At 43.6% G+C, this 20,252-nt stretch overlaps 1 protein-coding gene across 18 annotated transcripts in view; it reads left to right on the top strand.

Annotated features, from left to right (window-relative positions):
- Positions 1-20,252, top strand: part of RBFOX2 (RNA binding protein, fox-1 homolog 2) — a 293,314-nt gene that overhangs the window by 131,357 nt on the left and 141,705 nt on the right. Inside the window, exon 1 of one of the 18 annotated variants that reach the window (XM_013964078.2) lies at positions 1,803-1,996. The exons of the other annotated variants lie outside the window; for them this stretch is intronic. Within the exon in view, the coding sequence (XP_013819532.1) occupies positions 1,982-1,996 (15 nt within the window). The 5' untranslated portion in view covers positions 1,803-1,981. Of the gene's footprint in view, positions 1-1,802; positions 1,997-20,252 lie in introns of those variants that run through there. 18 annotated transcript variants of the gene reach the window in all.

Below are 20,252 nucleotides of genomic sequence, written 5' to 3'. Positions count from 1 at the left end.
AGATTTGTTTTCCCATTTTAGAGAGAAGGTTGTCTCTGTTGCAGACTTGGAAGTTCTTTCTTCTGTTCTGTACTGAAACGGAGGTATTCCTGACTTCAGAAGATGCAAAGAAGTTCTGCATAAAGAAAAGATTTGGGTGAGGCTGAGAGGAATGCTTGCCCTGCCTCTCCAGGTTTAAATGAGTGGGAGTCTGAGGTGGGAGGAGGGGCAAGGTATAAGCTCTCTTGAGAAAGGCACATGTTTAGCGTGGAAGAGAACAGGTGACTTCACTTCTGGGGGAAAAAGACACTCCACCACAGCAAACTAAGACAGAGCTCTCTCCGCAGCCGGAAGCATTATACAGGAAGGGGAGGGTGCTTAGTACCTGTGCCGGGCCTGCCTTGGCTGTGAGACTCACAGACCGTACTTGGAGATTTTATGAACAGGAGAGAGCTGTTTCAACATGTTTGAGGGGAACAGAGCCCTGAGGCAGCTGAAAGGTGGAAGACCTCTTGTTTTTGTTTTATTTTGTTTTTCCTTTAAGGAGTTAAAAGAGTAAAATATTCCTCAAGACACACAACCCTCTGAGAATGTATTGTGCACCTACTGTGTGCAAGGTACTGTGCAAAGATGCCGTGTCTCAAAAGAGGTGAACTATACCCTGAAAAATGTGAATAAAGGGGGTAAGGTTGGTAGGTACAGGTAAGTACCTGTGATAGTAACTGGCAGGGTTGGTGAATGCCACTTTACAAACACCAAGCTTTCAGAGGAGGAGATGTCACTTCCAGCTGGGATGGGTTTTGGGTTTGAACATGGGAAAATGGGGAGGGAAGTAAGGAAAGAGCATTGGCCTATGGTAGAGAAACCACCAGGACAGGTGACTGGATAATACTTGTCGTTCACCGCTGAACATTATGGCCAAAAATATGCCTGGCATATAGGAGAGACTCGGTAAACAAAAATATGACTGGCATACACAGGAGAAACTCAGTAAATGTCTGAACTGAACTCAGAAATCATGGCCAGCAGGGGCAGACAGTTTACATAGTGTTATCACTGGATCTAAGCAACTCCAAAAGGAGTTTTATACTCAGTTTTTGCTTCAGGAAACAGAGGCCTCGACAGGTTAAATAACTTGCCCCAGGGCATGGTGACAGTAATTATAGACCAGATTTCAAGCCCAGGTTTTGTGCCCTGCCCCATCCCCATGCCTGCTAAAGAATCTGCAACAGGAGAGGCTCTCTTGATTTGAACTAGGGCAGTAGTAATAAAAAAGATGAAAACCTTGTGAAGCTTATTTGAAAATTTCTTCATGTTTTAAAATCTTCTAAGATTCAGAATTATGACTGGTAGACTGATCGTTATTATAGGATTGTGGCGTAAGGCTGACCTAGCAGGGAGGGAACGTAGGCTCTGAGCAGGCTCGGCTTCTGCATGAGGCTCCAGAAGAACTGAGGCAGAGGGCAGCCTGGGCTCACTCCCCTTGATCTTGGAGGGCAGAGGTTTTCTGATTGCTCCATTCACATTTAAAGAAGCCGTCTTATTCTAGTTGTCCAGCTACTAGAAACCAGTGCCGGTAGTTTATTAGGAACCCCACCCATTCCTGCCTTTTGCAATAATCTTTGTGAGTGATGATTGTGTTTCTTGAAGTAGAATGACACAGAGAGAGTCCCTGAAGGCAGATACACAGAGAGTGTGCTGTACACTCGGGTTCAGACACACGGGGCTGGGAACTCCCAGAGAGAGAGAGAGAGGGAGAGAGAGAGGGAGAGGGAGGGAGGGTGAGAGGGAGGAGAGAACAACAGAACAGTCAGCTGGAGAGGAGGGAGGAGGGGGGAGGAGACCGGTCGTTTTAGGTTTTTAAATTCAAGTGACTGGGGGGGGCTCTCCCCACCCTGCACTTCGGCCCCCCATTCTGGCACCTCCTTTCCTCCAGTCCGCTGAAGGGCCTCTCTGCAGTCCAGGATCAACTGGCCGCTGAGTTTGAGCAGCCGGGTCTGACATGATGTACCTCTGGGTGAGTACAGAGTGCTGCGGGTGAGGGCTTGCACTTGCACATATAAGGAGTGGAAAGCTGTGAGATTCTGCTCCCGCACGAATGGCCTTCCCCACGGAGCGCGCGGGCTGCTGCAGCCCCTTCTCCTCACAGGTGTGAAGGTTTTAAAACCTCGCAGGGATTGTGACATGGGCCTGCACTTTTTTTTTTTTTGAATGTTGTTTACCTTGTTTGACTTAGGCGCTAGGGCTGAGCTCCCAGTGCAGCGCCATCCCCAGGGCTTGGGAGGTTTGGAGCAGGCACATGGGGCAGGAAAGTGAGCGGTCACCCCAGGAGCTGCAGGTTTCCTGGCGGGCCACGGCCTGCCTCTGTTCTCTTTGGGGGACACTGACCTTGATAGCCAAAGCATCTCTTCAGATACTGAGAGCCAGTAGGTGGCATGATTCTTAATTAGGAATAAGCCTTTGAAAGTTTTTGTCTAATAATTTTTATTGTCCTTCACAATAGAAATGTGAAGTAGGTCACTGTTGTTATTAAAATTTTATAAGGGAAGTAATTAAGTCAAAAAGAGTGACTTGCCCATAGTTAGGAACCAAGTCCGTGGTGGCTTGAATACTAATTCATAACCAAATGTTACAAAACAGTTTCTGTTTGTCAGGAACTTGGTACCACACATTATTTTAATTTGTTAACTCCTGTGCTGAACTTCGGGATGGAGGAAACCACACTGGGATTAGAGAGACTTTTAAATTATGAAATGTGATAACTTTTAGGAGAATGACCGGGAAAATAATACAGAGGGGGAGAGTCCTGCTATTAGTTGGGAAAACAAGAACATCCATAATCCCTTGCAAAGATGGCGGTGTCTTCTCTTGAGGAGACAGTTGTTGTGTGTTGCTAAGGGAGTCTCCTAAATGTGATGCCCTTGGCTACTGGCCAGCTTTTGAGTTTCCCTTTGCCCTTTGCCCTTCAGCCTAGATGTCTGGAATTGCAGAAACCTACTTGGCTCAGGCAGACTAAATTAAAAATATCAGACGGCAGAATTTTAACTAGGTTTATGGTGATGGAGCTTGATCAGAAAGGGGTGTGTGCATGTGTGCACGCACGTGCGCGCTCGCATGTGTGTAAGGATTGTTTTTCCTGCTTTCTCCTTCATATTTGAATATGGCCTTAAAATCTAATTTCCTCCTCTCTGTTGATTTATTTTTGTGGTATTTCAAGGAAGTCGAAAAACTTTTCTGACACACTTATGTCCTTGAAGTAGTTCTTATCTCTGTGAACAAGAAGTCCGTGTCCAGGGTCTTTGCAGACTTGTTAGTGGGACTGATGGCTATCTGTAGGCCAGAGGATTGGTTATTCTGTCTTTTGATTTGTTTGGAAGAGAAATTATGAAAGGAAGCAAGTTGAATTAGTCTCATTTCCACTCAGTTCATGTTTGATGAAAGCAGACAGTGACCTGTGTGTTTATATTACACTTATTTGTACATTTGTCTCAGTACCCTTTATTTAGCCCCAGAACAGGACTTTTCATCCAGAGTACCACACGCGCGGTTGAGGTACATGCACACCAAGATGACTGCTCCCTTCTGTCCCAGGAGCAGCCAGGAGGGACTCAGGACCCCCTGATCGCTCGGTCTGTGTGCACTCTAGTTTGCTACTTTGTGCCATAAAAATACTCCCATTTTCTGTGTGTGCCATGACACCTGAAAGATGGGATAGCACTGTGTAGAGGGCAAAGTGTGTCAGCTCTCTTTATGATCACATCTTCTTGCCCAGTGCCTCACACACTTGTCAGATTCCAGGAAAATGTCCAGGAGGAGCCATAGCTGCGTGACATCCAAGTTGTTTCCTTAGGAAAGGAACCCCAAGGTGGTCAAGCGATTAGTGGGAGGCCCTGAGGAGCTGCTGCAGAGAAAACTTACTGGACGAGGAAGGGGGATCAGAATTTTGTCCAGGCCAGCATTCAGCTACGGGATACTGGACAGTCATTGAAGTCTTCTGACCTCAGTTTCCACATCTTTAAGATATCCCTTCTAATTCTAAAGAATTAGATATTTTATAGATGTTCCAAGAAGACACTCTGTTGTGCAAGAAAGTTTAGTGTCTGGAAGGCATGAGAGAGATATGAAACATGTCACCCTCATCACCTGCCTGGTTTGGTACCAGCAATGGCTTAAAGGCACCGTTCTAAACATTCTAGAAAAATTGCCAAACTGTGTTTGGTTTTCAGTACCTCTGCGTGGTATGGACATTCTTAGACAGGTAGAGCTGAAGAGTAATGGGGAGAGCTCATCCTAGCATTCTGGGTTGTGCAGTTGGACATTGCTCATTAATTTGCTCCTTTGCATCTAAAATTCTGAGATAGAACTCTGTCTTCTGCTCTGTACATGTGTTTTTGTCAGATCTCCTCCCCACCTTCCTGTCACCCTTCTTTATAGGGATTCTGCTGTCACTGGGGGCAGCATGATAGGGCACAAAGAATATAGCTTTTAAAGACTTTACTAGGTCTAAATTCCACCTCTTACTCCCAGTTGTATGGCCATGAACAAGTGCTCAACATCTCTGAACCTCAGTTTCTTCATTTGTCTCATAGGGAAAATAATGCCCGTCGTACAGGATTACTGTAAAGATTTGAGATAAGCCATGAAACGTGCTTCACGTGATGTATGGCACAGAGTAGATGCTCAGTAAATAGCCAGCGTGAGCCAGGTTTTCTGCTTTGAACATTCAGCAGACCACTCATTACTCCAGAGCATTTTCTCTAGCATGTAAAGGATGCCTTTGAATGCATGCAGGGAGAACTTTGATAAACACAAATTAGTTTTATGTTAATGTCTCCCATTAATCAGTTTTTTAAGTACTTGCAACTAGAAAACTCTCCTCAAAGTTGCCTCCGGATGGAGAACGTCCCTTTTCCTTTTTGCAAACTTGTTTTTGAAAGGGTGCAGTACCACTGGGCACTTATTGTGCCATTTATTCTCCTCATCTCCTCTTCAGTGTCCAAAACAGGGAGGGCAGCAGAGAGAGTAGGGGGCGGGAGCAGGGGAGAGGGAGGGAGGAGACACATGATTCCTGTGCTGAGGGAGCTTACTTGTTTAATAATTATACAATTTAAGCCCAGGAAACAAAATTATAGACCACTTACTTAAATTCCCAGAAGTCAGGATATAGTCTGTCTGTCTGAGATGACCTTAGCTAGACTGGTCTCACACTCCCTGACTCACATTCTATATGGATGAACTTCTGGATTTCATTTTGAACTATTGCTTTGTCGTACTTCACTCCTGTCTTCTCAATAAATCAGTTCAGCCAGCATATAATTTTTATGCTTTTAGGGGGACAGAGGACTATGTCACTAGCTGTTACAAGTACGAAGATGATTAAAGAGTCTCATGGCCTTAAAGAATTTATAACACAGTGGTTGGTAGTCAGTGGGTGTACACAGATAATAATAATTTTTGCATGGTGCTGTTCAATTAAGAAAGTATGTTTATATGTCATCTTATTTCATCATCACAGCAGTACTCAGGGCCCAGAATCAATATCTCTGTTGTACAGAAGAGGAAAGAGACCAAGAAAGAGTACATGACAGTTAGTAAGTGGCAAGGCTGGAAACTCAATTTCCTGATTTTTCTTTTTTAACTCTATGATTCTTATATTTTTGGAAGGAAGAAGCTAACATTTTTTTGTTTTTGTTTTTGAGAAGCTAAATTTTTTCTTGTTTAAACCTTTTTTTTTTTTTTTTAGTAATAACATATAGTGGGCATATACCTCAGTCCTCCACTCATGCGAGAATTAGCTGTTATCTTCATTTTACAAAGGAGGAAGTGGAAATTTCAGTAACTTGCAAAAGTCGCACAGTTTAGAATTGGCAGAGGTAGGACTTGAACTCTGATCTGTCTGGCCTCAGAGCTTCCTACACCATAAGTACCATCTTCTTTTATTTGTTCAGTCAGTTCAGTTCAGTCACTCAGTCGTATCCAACTCTCTGCAACCCCATGGACTGCAGCACACCAGGCTTCCCTGTCCATCACCAACTCCCGGAGCTTGCTCAAACTCACGTCCATCAAGTTGGTGATGCCATCCAACCATCTCATCCTCTGGCCTCCCCTTCTCCTCCTGCTGTCAATCTTTCCCAGCATCAGGGTCTTTTCAAATGAGTCAGTTCTTTGCATCAGGTGGCCAAAGTATTGGAGTTTCAGCTTCAGCATCAGTCCTTCCAGTGAATATTCAGGGCTGATCTCCTTCAGAATGGACTGGTTTGATCTCCTTGCAGTCCATGGGACTCTTAAGAGTCTTCTTCAACACCACAGTTCAAAAGCATCAATTCTTCGGCACTCAGCTTTCTTTATAGTCCTACTCACATATCCATACTTGACTACTGGAAAAACCATAGCTTTGACTGGACGGACCTTTTCGGCAAAGTAATGCTTTTTAATATGTTGTCTAGCTTTTCTTCCAAGGAGCAAGCGTCTTTTAATTTCATGGCTGTGGTCACCATCTGCAGTGATTTTGGAGCCCAAGAAAAGAAAGTCTGTCACTGTTTCAAAAGAAGTCTGACACTATTTGTTCAGCAGCGTCCAGTTTACCAGCCTGATAGAGGCTGGAGTAGGGAAATGAAAATAAGGTAGCCTGAATTCTGTTTCCATTTCCATTAACTACTTGAGACAAGTTATTAACTGTTTGTATCTTGATTTTCCAGGCTGTGAGAAGGGTGTGATAGATCTTGAGAACGGTAATTGAGTAATCTTAGAAAAGCACATGTAGCCGTTTTAGAAACAGACTAGTCAGTAAGTGAAAGTCCTGTCATACAACAGAGAAACAGCAGCACCATTTGTCAGTGTGTAACCTTTCCAACACTGGCCTTCTGGTCTTTAAAATGGGACAACTAACACCTAAAAGATTATTGAAATAATCTATTTTTGGAAGCTATTTTGTACTAAGCATATACAAGATAATGATAATAATAGCAGCAGCAATTCAGGTTGTAGTCAGGCTAATTTTTAAATGCTCACTTTTTAATCTCTATTTTGCCACTCTGATTGGTTTACACATTGAGAAAACTAAACTTAGTAAATTGAGTTATCACAAAATGTAGACATAGTTCAGCTCAGTTAACATTGGAGGCCAGATGCTGTGAATAGATGCTTGGCAGTGAAAAGTCATTAAAAGATTTTAAATAGGGTTGGGAATAGGTTGAAGTGGAATTTATAATTAGATTTGTTTTTTAAAATGATACCTACACAGATTAGAGAGTGATAGGAGTGTAGAGAGAGGTTAGGTGATGGCTGAGTCATAGTTCAAGGAGCAGAGAGTGGTAGTGCTAGCACGTGCCTGGAAGAGATGCCCCAGGTACCGTCAGCAGGCTGGTGTCATGATGTGGAAGAGGGCCAGGTGTGTTTGGAGATGCAGGGTCTCATGAGTTTGATTTCTGGATTTAGTACTTTTAGGTAACTTTGAGATGTTCAGGGGGAAATACTGCTTACATAGTTGGCTATCCAGGTCTGGAAATACAAGGAAAAATAGTATAAATTTGTGAGGAATCTTCACGCAGTAGTAATTGAAGATGTGGGAATGTTTGATGGTGTTGAAACTCAGCGCCTTAAGATGACAGTGGCCTACGGAGTAGAGCAAGAAGAGAAGCTGATGCCTGGTGGAGGAGATGAGCCTGCAGAGGAGGCCAGGAGCCAGGTTCCAGAGAGCTTGTTCTTCAGGAGGAAAACCAGGACACTAGGAAACTAAGATAAAACAGTAGCAGGAAGAGAGAACTGGAATATGTCCATGGGCTTAGCAACATGGAGGTCATTGATGACCTTTGCAGGAGTTCTTTTGATGGACTAATGAGGGGGCAGAAGCCTGGGAATGGAGTCAGTTCAGGAGTTCATGGTGGGGGATTGGAGGGATGGGAGAAGGAAATGGAGAAAGAAATAGTGTAGACAGTTGTTGGAAAACCTTGACTAACTTAAAGGAATATAGAGGGAGCTTGAAGAGTATGTGGGGTAGGGAAAAGTTTTATGTTCTATTTTAAATGAAAGAGACCTGGTCATGTTTAAAAGCTGACTGAACAGATTCATTTGAGAAGGAAAAGTGGAGTATATGAGAGGAGAAAGGATTGTGCTTGTGGTTTAAGAAGATTAAATTAGCTTTAGGGGTAGGGAGAACTCTTCTATTTAACAAGAGACAAAGCAGATAAAGGACAGAAGAGCCTACAGCATCTAGGAGTTCAGAAGAGACTTTACAGATAGACAAGCAGAGTAAGTGAGGAGTGGAAAGGGTCGTTGCTTTCTCCAAAAGAGATAGATTGGTAAAATAGTTTTGGGATCTCAGAAATACGTTTGGGAACCATATATAATTATATGTGTGAGATGAGTGGGATAGTGATGGATGAAAAAATTTTAGAGGCTAGGATATGTACTGTATGTCAAGGGAAAAGTAACATAAAATTTTATTTATAACTAAAAGTATGGGTTCATTGAATATATATATATAGACAGAGACTTAATGAGAAGATCGGCAGTTTGGATTTTTGGCTTGTTTGCATACAAATTTCAATGAAGTTCTTTCTAAAAGCTAAAATTACCAAAAAAAAATTGGAAGCTGGATTATCTGAACAGTTTAAGATGTTTGTTTATTCTAATAGAAGCTCTTGATGGATTTTAGGCAGGATCAAGTGTGATCAGATTTGTATATAGAAAGATAACAAGAGGCTTCTATTATTGTTACAGAATTTATATTTACACTTTGAATGAAATTGGTTTGATGTATATTTTGAAAGCCCAGGAAACTGTAAGGAACTAATTAAAGGGTTATATGAATGAGACTCAAGCAGTTAACACATTTATTGATGACTGCTAGTGTGTTGATCACTTTCTAAGAGGTGAGGAAAGAGCATGAACGAGACAAAGTTCTTTCCCAGGGAGTCTGTGTTTTTAAACTGGAAAAAGAACGTTGTAAGCATGTAAGCAAACAAGATAAATTCTGGAATTAATATGTGCTACAGAGAAAAGGCAATGCGACCCTGAAAGCTTTATCTAGCGTGAGAAAGGCCTGAGTGACAAGAGACGCCAACCTGCGTCACTTTGGGAGGAAAGCTTTATGAGCAGAAGGAATAGCAAATCCAGAGTTCTCAGACGGAATGAGTTTGGGGCTTTTAAAGGACAGAAAGGGGGGATGTGGTTGGAGTGTAGAGAACAAAATGCATGGAGGAAGATAAGACTGGAGAGGTAGGTGGAGGCCGGACCATTCCCCACGGTAGAGATTAGAATTTTGTTCTTAGTTAAAGTGGGAAGGTATTGGGAGATTTTCAGCAGGAGAGTTGATTTTCTTTAGGAAAAGTGATAAGGGAGATCAAGAAGCAAGAGGTGATAGCTTAGACTTGGGAGGGCAATTTGGTAAGATTAAAGATGGTTTGTGTGTGGGTTAGATGAAAGAGGAATCTGGGTTATTCAACTTTGGGATTGAAGGAATTAGGATGGAAGGGGCCTTTCCTTGTAACAACAGAGAGTACACAGAAGAAAGAACAAAAACAAAACAATATTTATGGTTTGGTCTTGTTTAGTCTGAAATGTGTAGTAGATATCCAAGTGGAGAAATTCAGTGGCGATTTGATATGAGTCTGGAGCTCAGAAGAGAGATGTGAGTTGAAAGCATAAGGTCAAAATTTATCAGCACGTATTTAAAGCCTTGGGAGAAAATGTAACTGGAGAATAAGGGGCTGAAGCCCTGAGGATGTCGCTAGAGGTCAGAGAATACTGGAAATTGGGTAAGGTGGTGGGGAAACAAGGCAAGTATGTGACACCACAGACTCTGGGGAGGGCTTGCTAGGTTTGGATTACTCAGGAGGAAATAATGGGTCATTGGTCTTGGTAGGCCTGGTTCATTAGATGGTAGTCATTGGTGAGCTTGGTAAGAGCTGTTTGAACTGGAATGATGGGGATTGAAAAGCCAGCTGGAATTGTTAATTGGTAGGTGAAGATGTTTCATTCTCTGCTTGTTCGTTTATTTACTTTGGCTGTGCTGGGTCTTCAATGCAGTACGGGGCTTCTCACTGCAGCGGCTTCTCTGGTTGCCGAGCCCAGGCTCTAGGGTATGTGGCCTTTACTAGTTGCAGCACCTGGGTTCTGTAACCGTGGCACATGGGTTTAGCCGCCTCAAAACATGTGGGATCATCCCAGACCAGGGATCAAATGCTTTTCCCCTGCATTGGCAGGTGAATTCTTGACCACTGGACCACCAGGGAAGTCCCTAGGTGAAGATGTTGAGACAGTGAAATATTGTATAGTTGTCAGTCAGTCAGTCAGTCACTTCAGTCGCTCAGTCATGCCCGACTGCAACCACATGAACCGCAGCACGCCAGGCCTCCCTGTCCATCACCAGCTCCCGGAGTCAACCCAAACCCATGTCCACTGAGTCAGTGATTCCATCCAACCATCTCATCCTCTGTCATCCCCTTCTCCTCCTGCCCTCAATCTTTCCCAGCATCAGGGTCTTTTCAAATGAGTCAGCTCTTCACATCAGGTGGCCAAAGTATTGGAGTTTCAGCTTTAGCATCAGTCCTTCCAATGAACACCCAGGACTGATCTCCTTCAGGATGAACTGGTTGGATCTCCTTGCAGTCCAAGGGACTCTCAAGAGTCTTCTCCAACACCACAGTTGAAAACCATCAATTCTTCAGTGCTCAGCTTTCTCTATAGTCCATCTCTCACATCCATATGTGACCACTGGAAAAACCATAGCCTTGACTAGACGGACCTTTGTTGACAAAGTGATGTCTCTGCTTTTTAATATGCTGTCTTGGTTGGTTGAAACTTTCCTTCCAAAGAGTAAACATCTTTTAATTTCATGGCAGCAGTCACCATCTGCAGTGATTTTGGAGCCCAGAAAAATAAAGTCAGCCACTGTTTCCCCATCTATTTGCCATGAAGTGATGGGACCAGATGCCATGATCTTCGTTTTCTGAATGTTGAGCTTTAAGCCAGCTTTTTCACTCTCCTCTTTCACTTTCATCAAGAGGCTTTTTAGTTCTTTACTTTCTGCCCTAAGGGTGGTGTCATCTGCATATCTGAGGTTATTGATATTTCTCCTGGCAAGCTTGATTCCAGCTTGTGCTTCCTCCAGCCCAGCGTTTCTCACGTATAGTTGTAGGGTGGAACAAAGAATTGGGGCAGCTTGTTCATGTATATTCAAGGGACCGTTTTGAAAAGATAGGTGATGTGAAGGCATGTCTTACGTCAGTAGGAAAGATCAAGTAGGGGAAGAATTGAGAGTGCTGAAAAGAAAGAGGCTGCTTGCAGGAACAAAGTCTGTTATAACCCACATAGAGAAGAGGGATTGGCCAGAAGCAGGTTTTTTTTCTTCTTAATATGAAGAAGGAATGAGTATATGGGTTTAGAGCCAAGTAGCCTGGCTGGTGGCATTAGCTTCAGGCAGAAGAGAGAGCTTTCTGTGCGTGTCTGCTTTGTTTCTAACATGTAAGATGAACATAGCTGAAAGTGTTAGGGCAGGGAGTGGAGAAGTGTTGCTGGTTTGAGGAGAGAGGACAGGGTGTGAAGTGGTAGTCATCCCCCCAAAACTGGGAAGTAAACTTACTGGAGAGGTGCAGGGTGCTTAAAATCTGTGGTCATGAACTTGAGTGAGTGGTGGCAATCTTTTAGATGCAAGAGAGGATTAAGTAAATAGTTGGACTTAACCAGGAATTGCAATGGCACCCCACTCCAGTACCCTTGCCTGGAAAACCTCATGGATGGAGGAGCCTGGTAGGCTGCAGTCCATGGGGTCACTGAGGGTTGGACACGACTGAGCGGCTTCACTTTCACTTTTCACTTTCATGCATTGGAGAAGGAAATGGCAACCCACTCCAGTGTTCTTGCCTGGAGAATCCCAGGGGCGGGGGAGCCTGGTGGGCTGCCGTCTATGGGGTCACACAGAGTCGGACACGACTGAAGTGACTTAGCAGCAGCAGCAACCAGGTATTGAGATTTTACTAGGTAAGTTAGATTAAGGGAAAAGGGGGCAAGGGAGTTAAGACTTTTTGAGAAAGATTATGTATAGTGTTGGACTCTAGAATCTAAACTGGCTTGAGAGGGAATTAAGAACATGAGGAGGAGAAGAGTAGGAGTGGTGAAAAAGTGGTAGGATCGACTGGTAGATTAGAGATCCGAAGGAGGCTGGTGAAATGCTGGCGTGGGAAAGCTCATAGGTGTGGTGTGAGAGGAGAAGGCTTGAAACACTTGAGATGTTGGCGCAGTTACTCTACTGACAGTGCTGGGATATGGTGTGAGGTCAGTGGCTTCAGTGAAGTGAAAAAAAATACACATTAGAACAGTAACAGCAACAGCTCAGAGGCCAGAGTAGTTAATGAATAATCTTTGTGAATTTTGAGGTCATCAAGAATTATAAAGTATTAAAGGAGATGAAGAGAGGGAGCCCCGTGCTAAGACTTGAGATAGGTGGGTGATACCTGTTTCAGAGGGTCTGCAGTTTGGACAGAGAGTGGAAATAGTCTTGGGAAGAAGCTGGGAAGATACCTGTGAGGTTCAGCACTACATGGCAATGCGGAGGATGGAGGATGTTTGCCCAGCCTGAGGAAAGGAAAGCTTGTGCTGAAGAAGCAGCAGTGTTCTCACGAGCAGTCAGGCTTCCTTTGGAGCAGAAGGGTGACAGGAACATCATAGAGAAGAGTTTACTCACTCATGACCACGAGGGCTTGGGAGGGCAGGGAGGGCAGGAGCGGGGATCAGAGAAGTGGCTGTGCAGGGTCGCACAGGGTGGGCCATCTGGAAGGCTGGGCTTCTGAGGATGGTCGAGGTGAGTGAAGATGTTAGCCAGGATCGTTCCAGAAATCTTGTGGAAAAACAGGGTAATTACTTAAACCTTCAAGCCAGAGCAGTAATTCTCAAACTTTCATGGTGCATCAGAATGCACAGATAGCTGGGCCCACTTCCAGAGTTTTAGATTCCTGAGATCTGAGCGGACCCGGGAGTTTACATTTCTAATAAATTCCCAGGTGATGCTGCTGCTGCTGCTGGGCCAGAGGCCAGTCTCTGAGAACCACTGGTCCAGAGAATCTCGTTGTGGGTAAGTCAGCCACTCTTGAAGACTGAAGCTCCAGATGTTATGTGGCCTGATGATAGCAGAGCTGTGTCAGGCCTCTCTTTGACTTTGGCAGTTAAAGGACATAGTGGGTCTGTGATCATTTCTTTTGAGGGATAGTAATTTATCCCTCAAAATAGGTGATGCAGCTTATTAGTGAACATTTATTGAATATCTGTTTTATGCAGCAAGATGAGGATACTGAGAGTTATACAGTATTTTCTTTCTCAAGGATAATGGGACAAAATAGGGACAGACAAGTTAATTGATAAACAACCATATGTTGTAGCAAAGATGACATGCCCACTGGTAGGTGGTTTGGGCAGTTGTCAACAGGAGCTTGAAAAATTAATCACTGAAGATGGAATTGACTGGGGAAGGTTTCTTGAAGATGTGATTTAAGCTAGATTCTGGGAGAACTAAATAAATACAAGAGATGGAGAACTGGCATGAGCAGCCCTATGGTGTCAAGAATGACCAGACAGCCTTCCAGCTGCTCATGAGCCCCAGTGCTCTCATGCTGCCTGTGTGTGTGTGTGCTCAGTTGTCCAGTCATGCCCGGCTCCTGGCGACCCCACAGACTGTGGTCTGCCAGGATCCTCTGTCCATGGAATTTTCCAGGCAAGAAGTATTGTTGGAACAATTATCTAACTAGCCTCCCTGCTTCTCCTCTTCTTCTTCAACCCCTTCTCTAAGTCTGTTCTCAACACAGCAGCCAGAGTGATCCTTTCGTAGGTCACATTATATTGCTCCTCTGGCGAAACTCTGCAGAGGCTTCATATCTCACTCAGCATAAAAGTCAAGTGCCCTGCGCTGGTCTGTAAAGCCCTGTATGACTTGTTCCCGTGGCTATCTTTGACCTCCTGTTTTTCTGTACCCCTGCCTATTCTTTGAATATTTCAAACAACACCATTGCCGCCAGGCCTTAGGTTTTGCCCGTTGGCTTGCTCTTTCTGCAGGTATCTGCTTGACTTCTTGTTTATATGAAATCTCTACTCAGTGGTTACCTTATCAGGAGCATCCTAGATAAATAGTAATTCCCTACTCCCTTGTCCAACATCTCCCATTCCCTTTCCTGGTCTTTGTTTTTCTCCCAGGCACCTACCACCATCTGACTCGCTGTGTTTGTTTGTTGCTTTTCTCCTCTAGCCAGAATGTAAACTCCATGAAGGCACTGGTGTGTCCTCTGCGCCTGTGTAGAGTAGGCACTGGCTGGACATCGTGTAGTGAAAAGAAAGGAGGAAAGAAAGTTTGGGGAATAGTGAAGGGTCCAGTATTACTGGAGAGACAGGAATGGAAGAAATGCCTTGATGGATAACCTGGCAGATCTTGAATAGTAGATCACTGTTCTATAGAAAATAAGAAATTCTGAAATTTTTCATTACAGCAATATTTAACCTTCTCAAAGGAGTGCTTTGCTGTTCAGATTCGGTGAATAGAATAGTTTGGAGAGGGACTAGAAGCAGGAAGATCAGTTACTATTGGGCACTTGTTGGGTAGCAACTATAGGGTTGTACAGATATGAAGTAAAAGGCCTTAGGATCAGGGTTTGGAAGTGAGAATAACATGTTTAGATAGAGATGATGGCCGGATGCTCGAATGCTGAGAGAGAAGTGCTTCCAGTTATATAAGAAAGTTGCCTATCTTAGTATGTATGTTTCAATGCTGTTTGTCGTAAATGTGGCATTTAATCTCAAGTAAGTATCCTTTATCATTTTTTGAACCATAATATGGAATTTTGTTGTTGTAAAATGTATAAATTAGGGGATAAAACGTTGAAACCATTTAAGCAAACATTCATTTTTAAAGATTTAAATTGTATACTTGAAGGGGTAGAAAATCAATGTGGTAAAACACACATACTGGCTTGGGAATGGGGAGGGGAGGGAAGCGAAGCCTGTAACTCCCAAGACGCATTTTCTTTCACTTCTTTTTGCAATGAAGAAATTACATTTTAGGAGTTGTAGTGCTCCCTTTCCTCGTTTTGGTTCTGGAAGTATGTGCTGTTTTTAATAAAACTCCTGAGCTGGTTTTAAGCACTGCATTCTTATTCCTTCTCTGAAGGTAAGCTTGTGGCTCCTCTTCCCAAATGCTTTTTCAGCATCCTTTATTATTAATGATATTGAATGAGATAACATACAATATCTGTAATATAAGACCTGCATAGAATAGACACTCCACATACATTAATTGAAAGGTTAATTAGATATTCTTACTAAAATGAACTATCTGTGTAGTACAGTGTCCAACTTAATTCATATCTGTAGGGTCTATGCTATCTTATTTGCATGTTAGCTCATATGGTGTTTTATTTGCTTATTTGGATTCAGACCATTAATTTAGAGGTTAAGTGATCAAAACCTGACTTTCATTACTTAAAGTAAGTGTCAGTTATTTTTCCTGACTGTGAAATGAACACTTAATCACCGGCCATCTCAGCCAGATCATCATATCCATGCAAATCAAAACCAGTCAATTGTGGCTTCATTGCCTGTCACGTCACATGCTGGCAGCAGTTCTGCTCGTGCTCAGCGGTCACTGCTGCTGTGTCACTAGAACGCGCCACAGGACCTTCATGCTCTTGTGTCTCACCTGTAAAATGGGAATGATGTCACTCCCCAGTGTTAACTGCTGAATGCTGTATTCCTCATATAAACTGACATCTAAATAAAAGCATCTAAATCATTCTTAATGATTTATTTCTTCTGTTTATTTTGTACTTTTATTTGCCAATTAGAGAAAAGGTGGTATGGTATTTTTTGATTAAGACTGGCATTACAATTTAAAAGCAGATGCTGCAATTGGGGCAGGGGGCTGGGGGGGAGGGACAAACCTCCACCCTTGTGCGGTTTTGTTTAGATTTCCCTCTGCTCTGTTTCATTAATTCTGGATCTTTTTACCCTTTTGTCTTGTTTGTTTTTTATTAAATTTATTAAAAATAAGTTTCTTGGACTCACTGAAAGTCAAAATCATGTTTTTGCATGTTTCTCTGGCACCGGGTGCTCGCAGATTACATCTAATACCAGGGAAATCCTCAAGGTGGTTTAAGACAGTTAGGATTGGAAGAGAGAGGGGAACAGAAATTCCCAAGTGCAACGTGTTTATGAAGTCAGGTCCTTTTTCGACTCTTGTCTTACTTTATGATCCTTTTTTCACATTGTGATACGAAAGCAAAAGTCAAACCCCATAGTTTTGTTTCAGAGTCAATACTGTTAATCAGCCTGCTACATGCTTTCCATCTCATCTCTGATACACAGCCTCTAAGATAGTCCCCATGATTCCTGCCTCTTGGTATTCATTCCCTTATGCAGTCTCTTGCCTTTGAGTGTAGGCTGAACTTAGGGACTCACTTTGGACTAATAGAATGTGGCAAATGTGATAGGATGTCACTGCTAAGATTCGGTGACAGAGAGACCGAAGGGGAGACCCCAAACCAGAGGCACCCAGCTCCAACTCACCTGGCTTCCTGATCCATGTAAACTGCAAGATAAAAGGTAGTGTTTTAAGCTGTTGTTTGAGAATGATTTGTAAAAGAGAAATGGACAGCTGTAGATTTTGGTACCCAAAGTGGGTGTTTCTGCACAGGAAATGTAAAATGGGGGAGTGACTTTGGAATGGGGCAGTGGCCTTTGAGGGGAGTTTTGGTGAAAGATCAGAGTACCTATGTTGTTGCTAAAGTTGGGGACCTTGAGGAGATTGCCATGAAGGCTCAAAGGAAAGGAAACTGGAGGAAGGGGAATCCTTGTTATGCAGTGGCAGAAAGTTTAGCAGCACTCTTGTTTGTAGTTGCGTGGAAAGTGGAAACGTGCCTGAGGAGCTGGGAGATGTCCCTAAGTAAATTTTCAAGCAAAACATTGAAGGTGCCCACTTCTTTCTTCTTGCTACTTATAGTAGAGGGTAAGAAGAGAGAAATAAATTGAGGAAAGGACTTAAAAAAGGAGCCAGGACGTGATTGTTTTGAAATTTTTCGGACTTTATGCAGAGCAAATGATGGTAAAATTAAGACATAAATTTCTAGGAAAGGTCAATTCAAGGGCACTGTCAGGAGTTCAGTCGCTCAGTAGTGTCTAACTCTTTGCAGCCCCATGAATCGCAGCATGCCAGGCCTCCCTGTGCATCACCAACTCCCGGAGTTCACTCAAACTCACGTCCATCGAGTTGGTGATGCCATCTAGCCATCTCATCCTCTTTCGTCCCCTTCTCCTCCTACCCCCAGTCCCTCCCAGCATCAGAGTCTTTTCCACTGAGTCAGGAGAATGGTAGTCTAAAGATGAAGCTGAGGGTGTGGCTGTAAAATCTTTTGTTAAGACCTGAGAAAAACCAGAGGTAGTGCCTTAAGAGTCACACAGAAGACCTCTCAGTCAAGCACTAGGACTTCTAGCCATTTTAGCAGGAGAGGGTAGAGAAGGGCTTATCTTGAAGGTGTTTGTGGGTGTAGCTTTTGTCTATTGCAGTAATCTCAGCAAGAGTCATAGGAGGCCCACTGCAGCTACAGCTGAAAGGAGAAGGAACAAAAGAGGCTGTTGAACCCCAAAAATTGTTCTGGCAGGAAGCAGACTGAGAAAATTACTCAGCTGCTAACACCTGCTACCTTTCATGAAAAGGGAAGGATGATTCAAAGTCAAGAACCACAGAGAATTCCTACCCTAGCCTGAAACCTGATCAAGGAACTCTCAGCATTTGCCCAGTGAGATTTCGGCATCACTGTGGACCAGTGATTCCTTTGTTCTCCCCTTTGGAGAAGTTACGCCATTTAGAGATTACAAGAGATTTCAGAGTTCCAGAAGCCTAGAGGGCAGATGAGAAGGGTGCCCTGATACCGTGCCACTTAGGCCAGTCTCCCCAGAATGCTGTATCCGTTGCTGAATCACTCCTTTTAGTTTATAGATCTTCTAGTTGCCAGAGTATACGTAAGAAAGCTGAAGCAATCAGCTTTCCCATCCCCACACTTGACCCACTTTGTCCCATCGGCGTCAGTGAACTTGTCCTCTCTTCTATTACTATACATGAAACAGTTGCCTTCCTTATCAGGCCAACCCCTCAGTTGTGTAGTGGGTCCCATCTCTGCTGGCCTGTTGAAGACCTGGACCCAGCAATTCTCCCCCTCTCTCTGGGATCATCAGGTTTTCTCTTTTCTGGGTGAGCTCTATTAACATTACAACTAAGGTGTTCTTTCAGCCGCTTTAATGCCCTTAGCCTCACTTTTGTCAGCTACTGATAAATTTATTTTCCCTTAGAGTTGTCTCTGTTAGTACATACCAATTTTCCCCTCATTCCCTCTGAGCCCCCTCAGTTAGGTTTTTATTGCCACTGTCCTGCTGAAGTAGTTCTTGCCAGTTCTACCAGCAGCCTCCCTGCTGCTCAGTCCAGTGGTCAGGCCTCAGTCGTCTGCTTACCGGACCCCCTGCAGAGCAGAACATGGTCAATAACTTCCTTCTCTGTGACACTTTCCTGGGTACTTGACTTCCAGGACGTTATACTCTCTTGGTTTTTTTTTTTAACTTTTGGGTGATTCCTTCTGTATTAAAGTTGTCATACTCTGGGCCAACTCTTGGGCTACTTTTCTTGATTCTTTTATTTAGTGATTTCATCTGCTGCTGCTGCTAGTCTCAGATTTCAGTTCACTTCAGTCACTCAGTCGTGTCTGACTCTGCGACCCCATGAATCGCAGCACGCCAGGCCTCCCTGTCCATCACCAACTCCCGGAGTTCACTCAGACTCACATCCATCGAGTCAGTGATGCCATCCAGCCATCTCATCCACTGTTGTCCCCTTCTCCTCCTGCCCCCAGTCCCTCCCAGCATCAGAGTCTTTTCCAACGAGTCAACTCTTCACATGAGGTGGCCAAAGTACTGGAGTTTCAGCTTTAGCATCATTCCTTCCAAAGAAATCCCAGGGCTGATCTTCACAATGGACTGGTTGGATCTCCTTGCAGTCCAAGGGACTCTCAAGAGTCTTCTCCAATACCACAGTTCAAAAGCATGAATTCTTCAGCGCTCAGCCTTCTTCACAGTCCAACTCTCACATCCATGCATGACCACAGGAAAAACCATAGCCTTGACTAGACGGACCTTAGTCGGCACCTCTGCTTTTGAATATGCTATCTAGGTTGGTCATAACTTTTCTTCCGAGGAGTAAGTGTCTTTTAATTTCATGGCTGCAATCACCATCTGCAGTGATTTGGGAGCCCCAAAAAATAAAGTCAGACACTGTTTCCGCTGTTTCCCCATCCATTTCCCATGAAATGATAGGACCAGATGCCATGATCTTCGTTTTCTGAATATTGAGCTTTAAGCCAACTTTTTCACTCTCCTCTTTCACTTTCATCAAGAGGCTTTTTAGTTCCTCTTCACTTTCTGCCATAAGGGTGGTGGCATCTGCATACCTGAGGTTATTGATATTTCTCCCGGCAATCTTGATTCCAGCTTGTGCTTCTTCCATCCTAGCGTTTCTCATGATGTACTCTGCATATAAATTAAATAAGCAGGGTGACAATATACAGCCTTGACGTACTCCTTTTCCTATTTGGAGCCAGTCTTTTGTTCCGTGTCCTGTTCTAACTGTTGCTTCCTCACCTGCATACAGATTTCTCAAGAGGCAGGACAGGTGGTATGGTATTCCCATCTCTTTCAGAATTTTCCACAGTTTCTTGTGATCCGCACGGTCAAAGGCTTTGGCATAGTCAAGAAAGCAGAAATAGATGTTTTTCTGGAACTCTCTTGCTTTTTCAATGATCCAGCGGATGTTGGCCATTTGATCTCTGGTTCCTCTGCCTTTTCTAAAACCAGCTTGGACATCAGGAAGTTCACAGTTCACGTATTGCTGAATCCTGGCTTGGAGAATTTTGAGCATTACTTTACTAGCATGTGCGATGAGTGCCATTGTGCAGTAGTTTGAACATTGTTTGGCATTGCCTTTCTTTGAGATTGGAATGAAAAGTGACCTTTTCCCGTCCTGTGGCCACTGCTGAGTTTTCCAAATGTGCTGGCGTATTGAGTGCAGCACTTTCACAGCATCATATTCAGGATTTGAAATAGCTCCACTGGAATTCCATCACCTCCACTAGCTTTGTTCGTAGTGATGTTTTCTAAGGTGCACTTGACTTCACATTCCAGGATGTCTGGCTCTAGATGAGTGATCACACTGTCGTGATTATCTGGGTCGTGAAGATCTTTTTTGTACAGTT

This window comes from Capra hircus, chromosome 5 (assembly GCF_001704415.2).
Source record: "Capra hircus breed San Clemente chromosome 5, ASM170441v1, whole genome shotgun sequence".
Taxonomy (NCBI): domain Eukaryota; kingdom Metazoa; phylum Chordata; class Mammalia; order Artiodactyla; family Bovidae; genus Capra; species Capra hircus.
The sequence above is the reverse complement of the archived record's forward strand: the minus strand, read 5'-3'. Positions and strand labels throughout refer to the sequence as shown.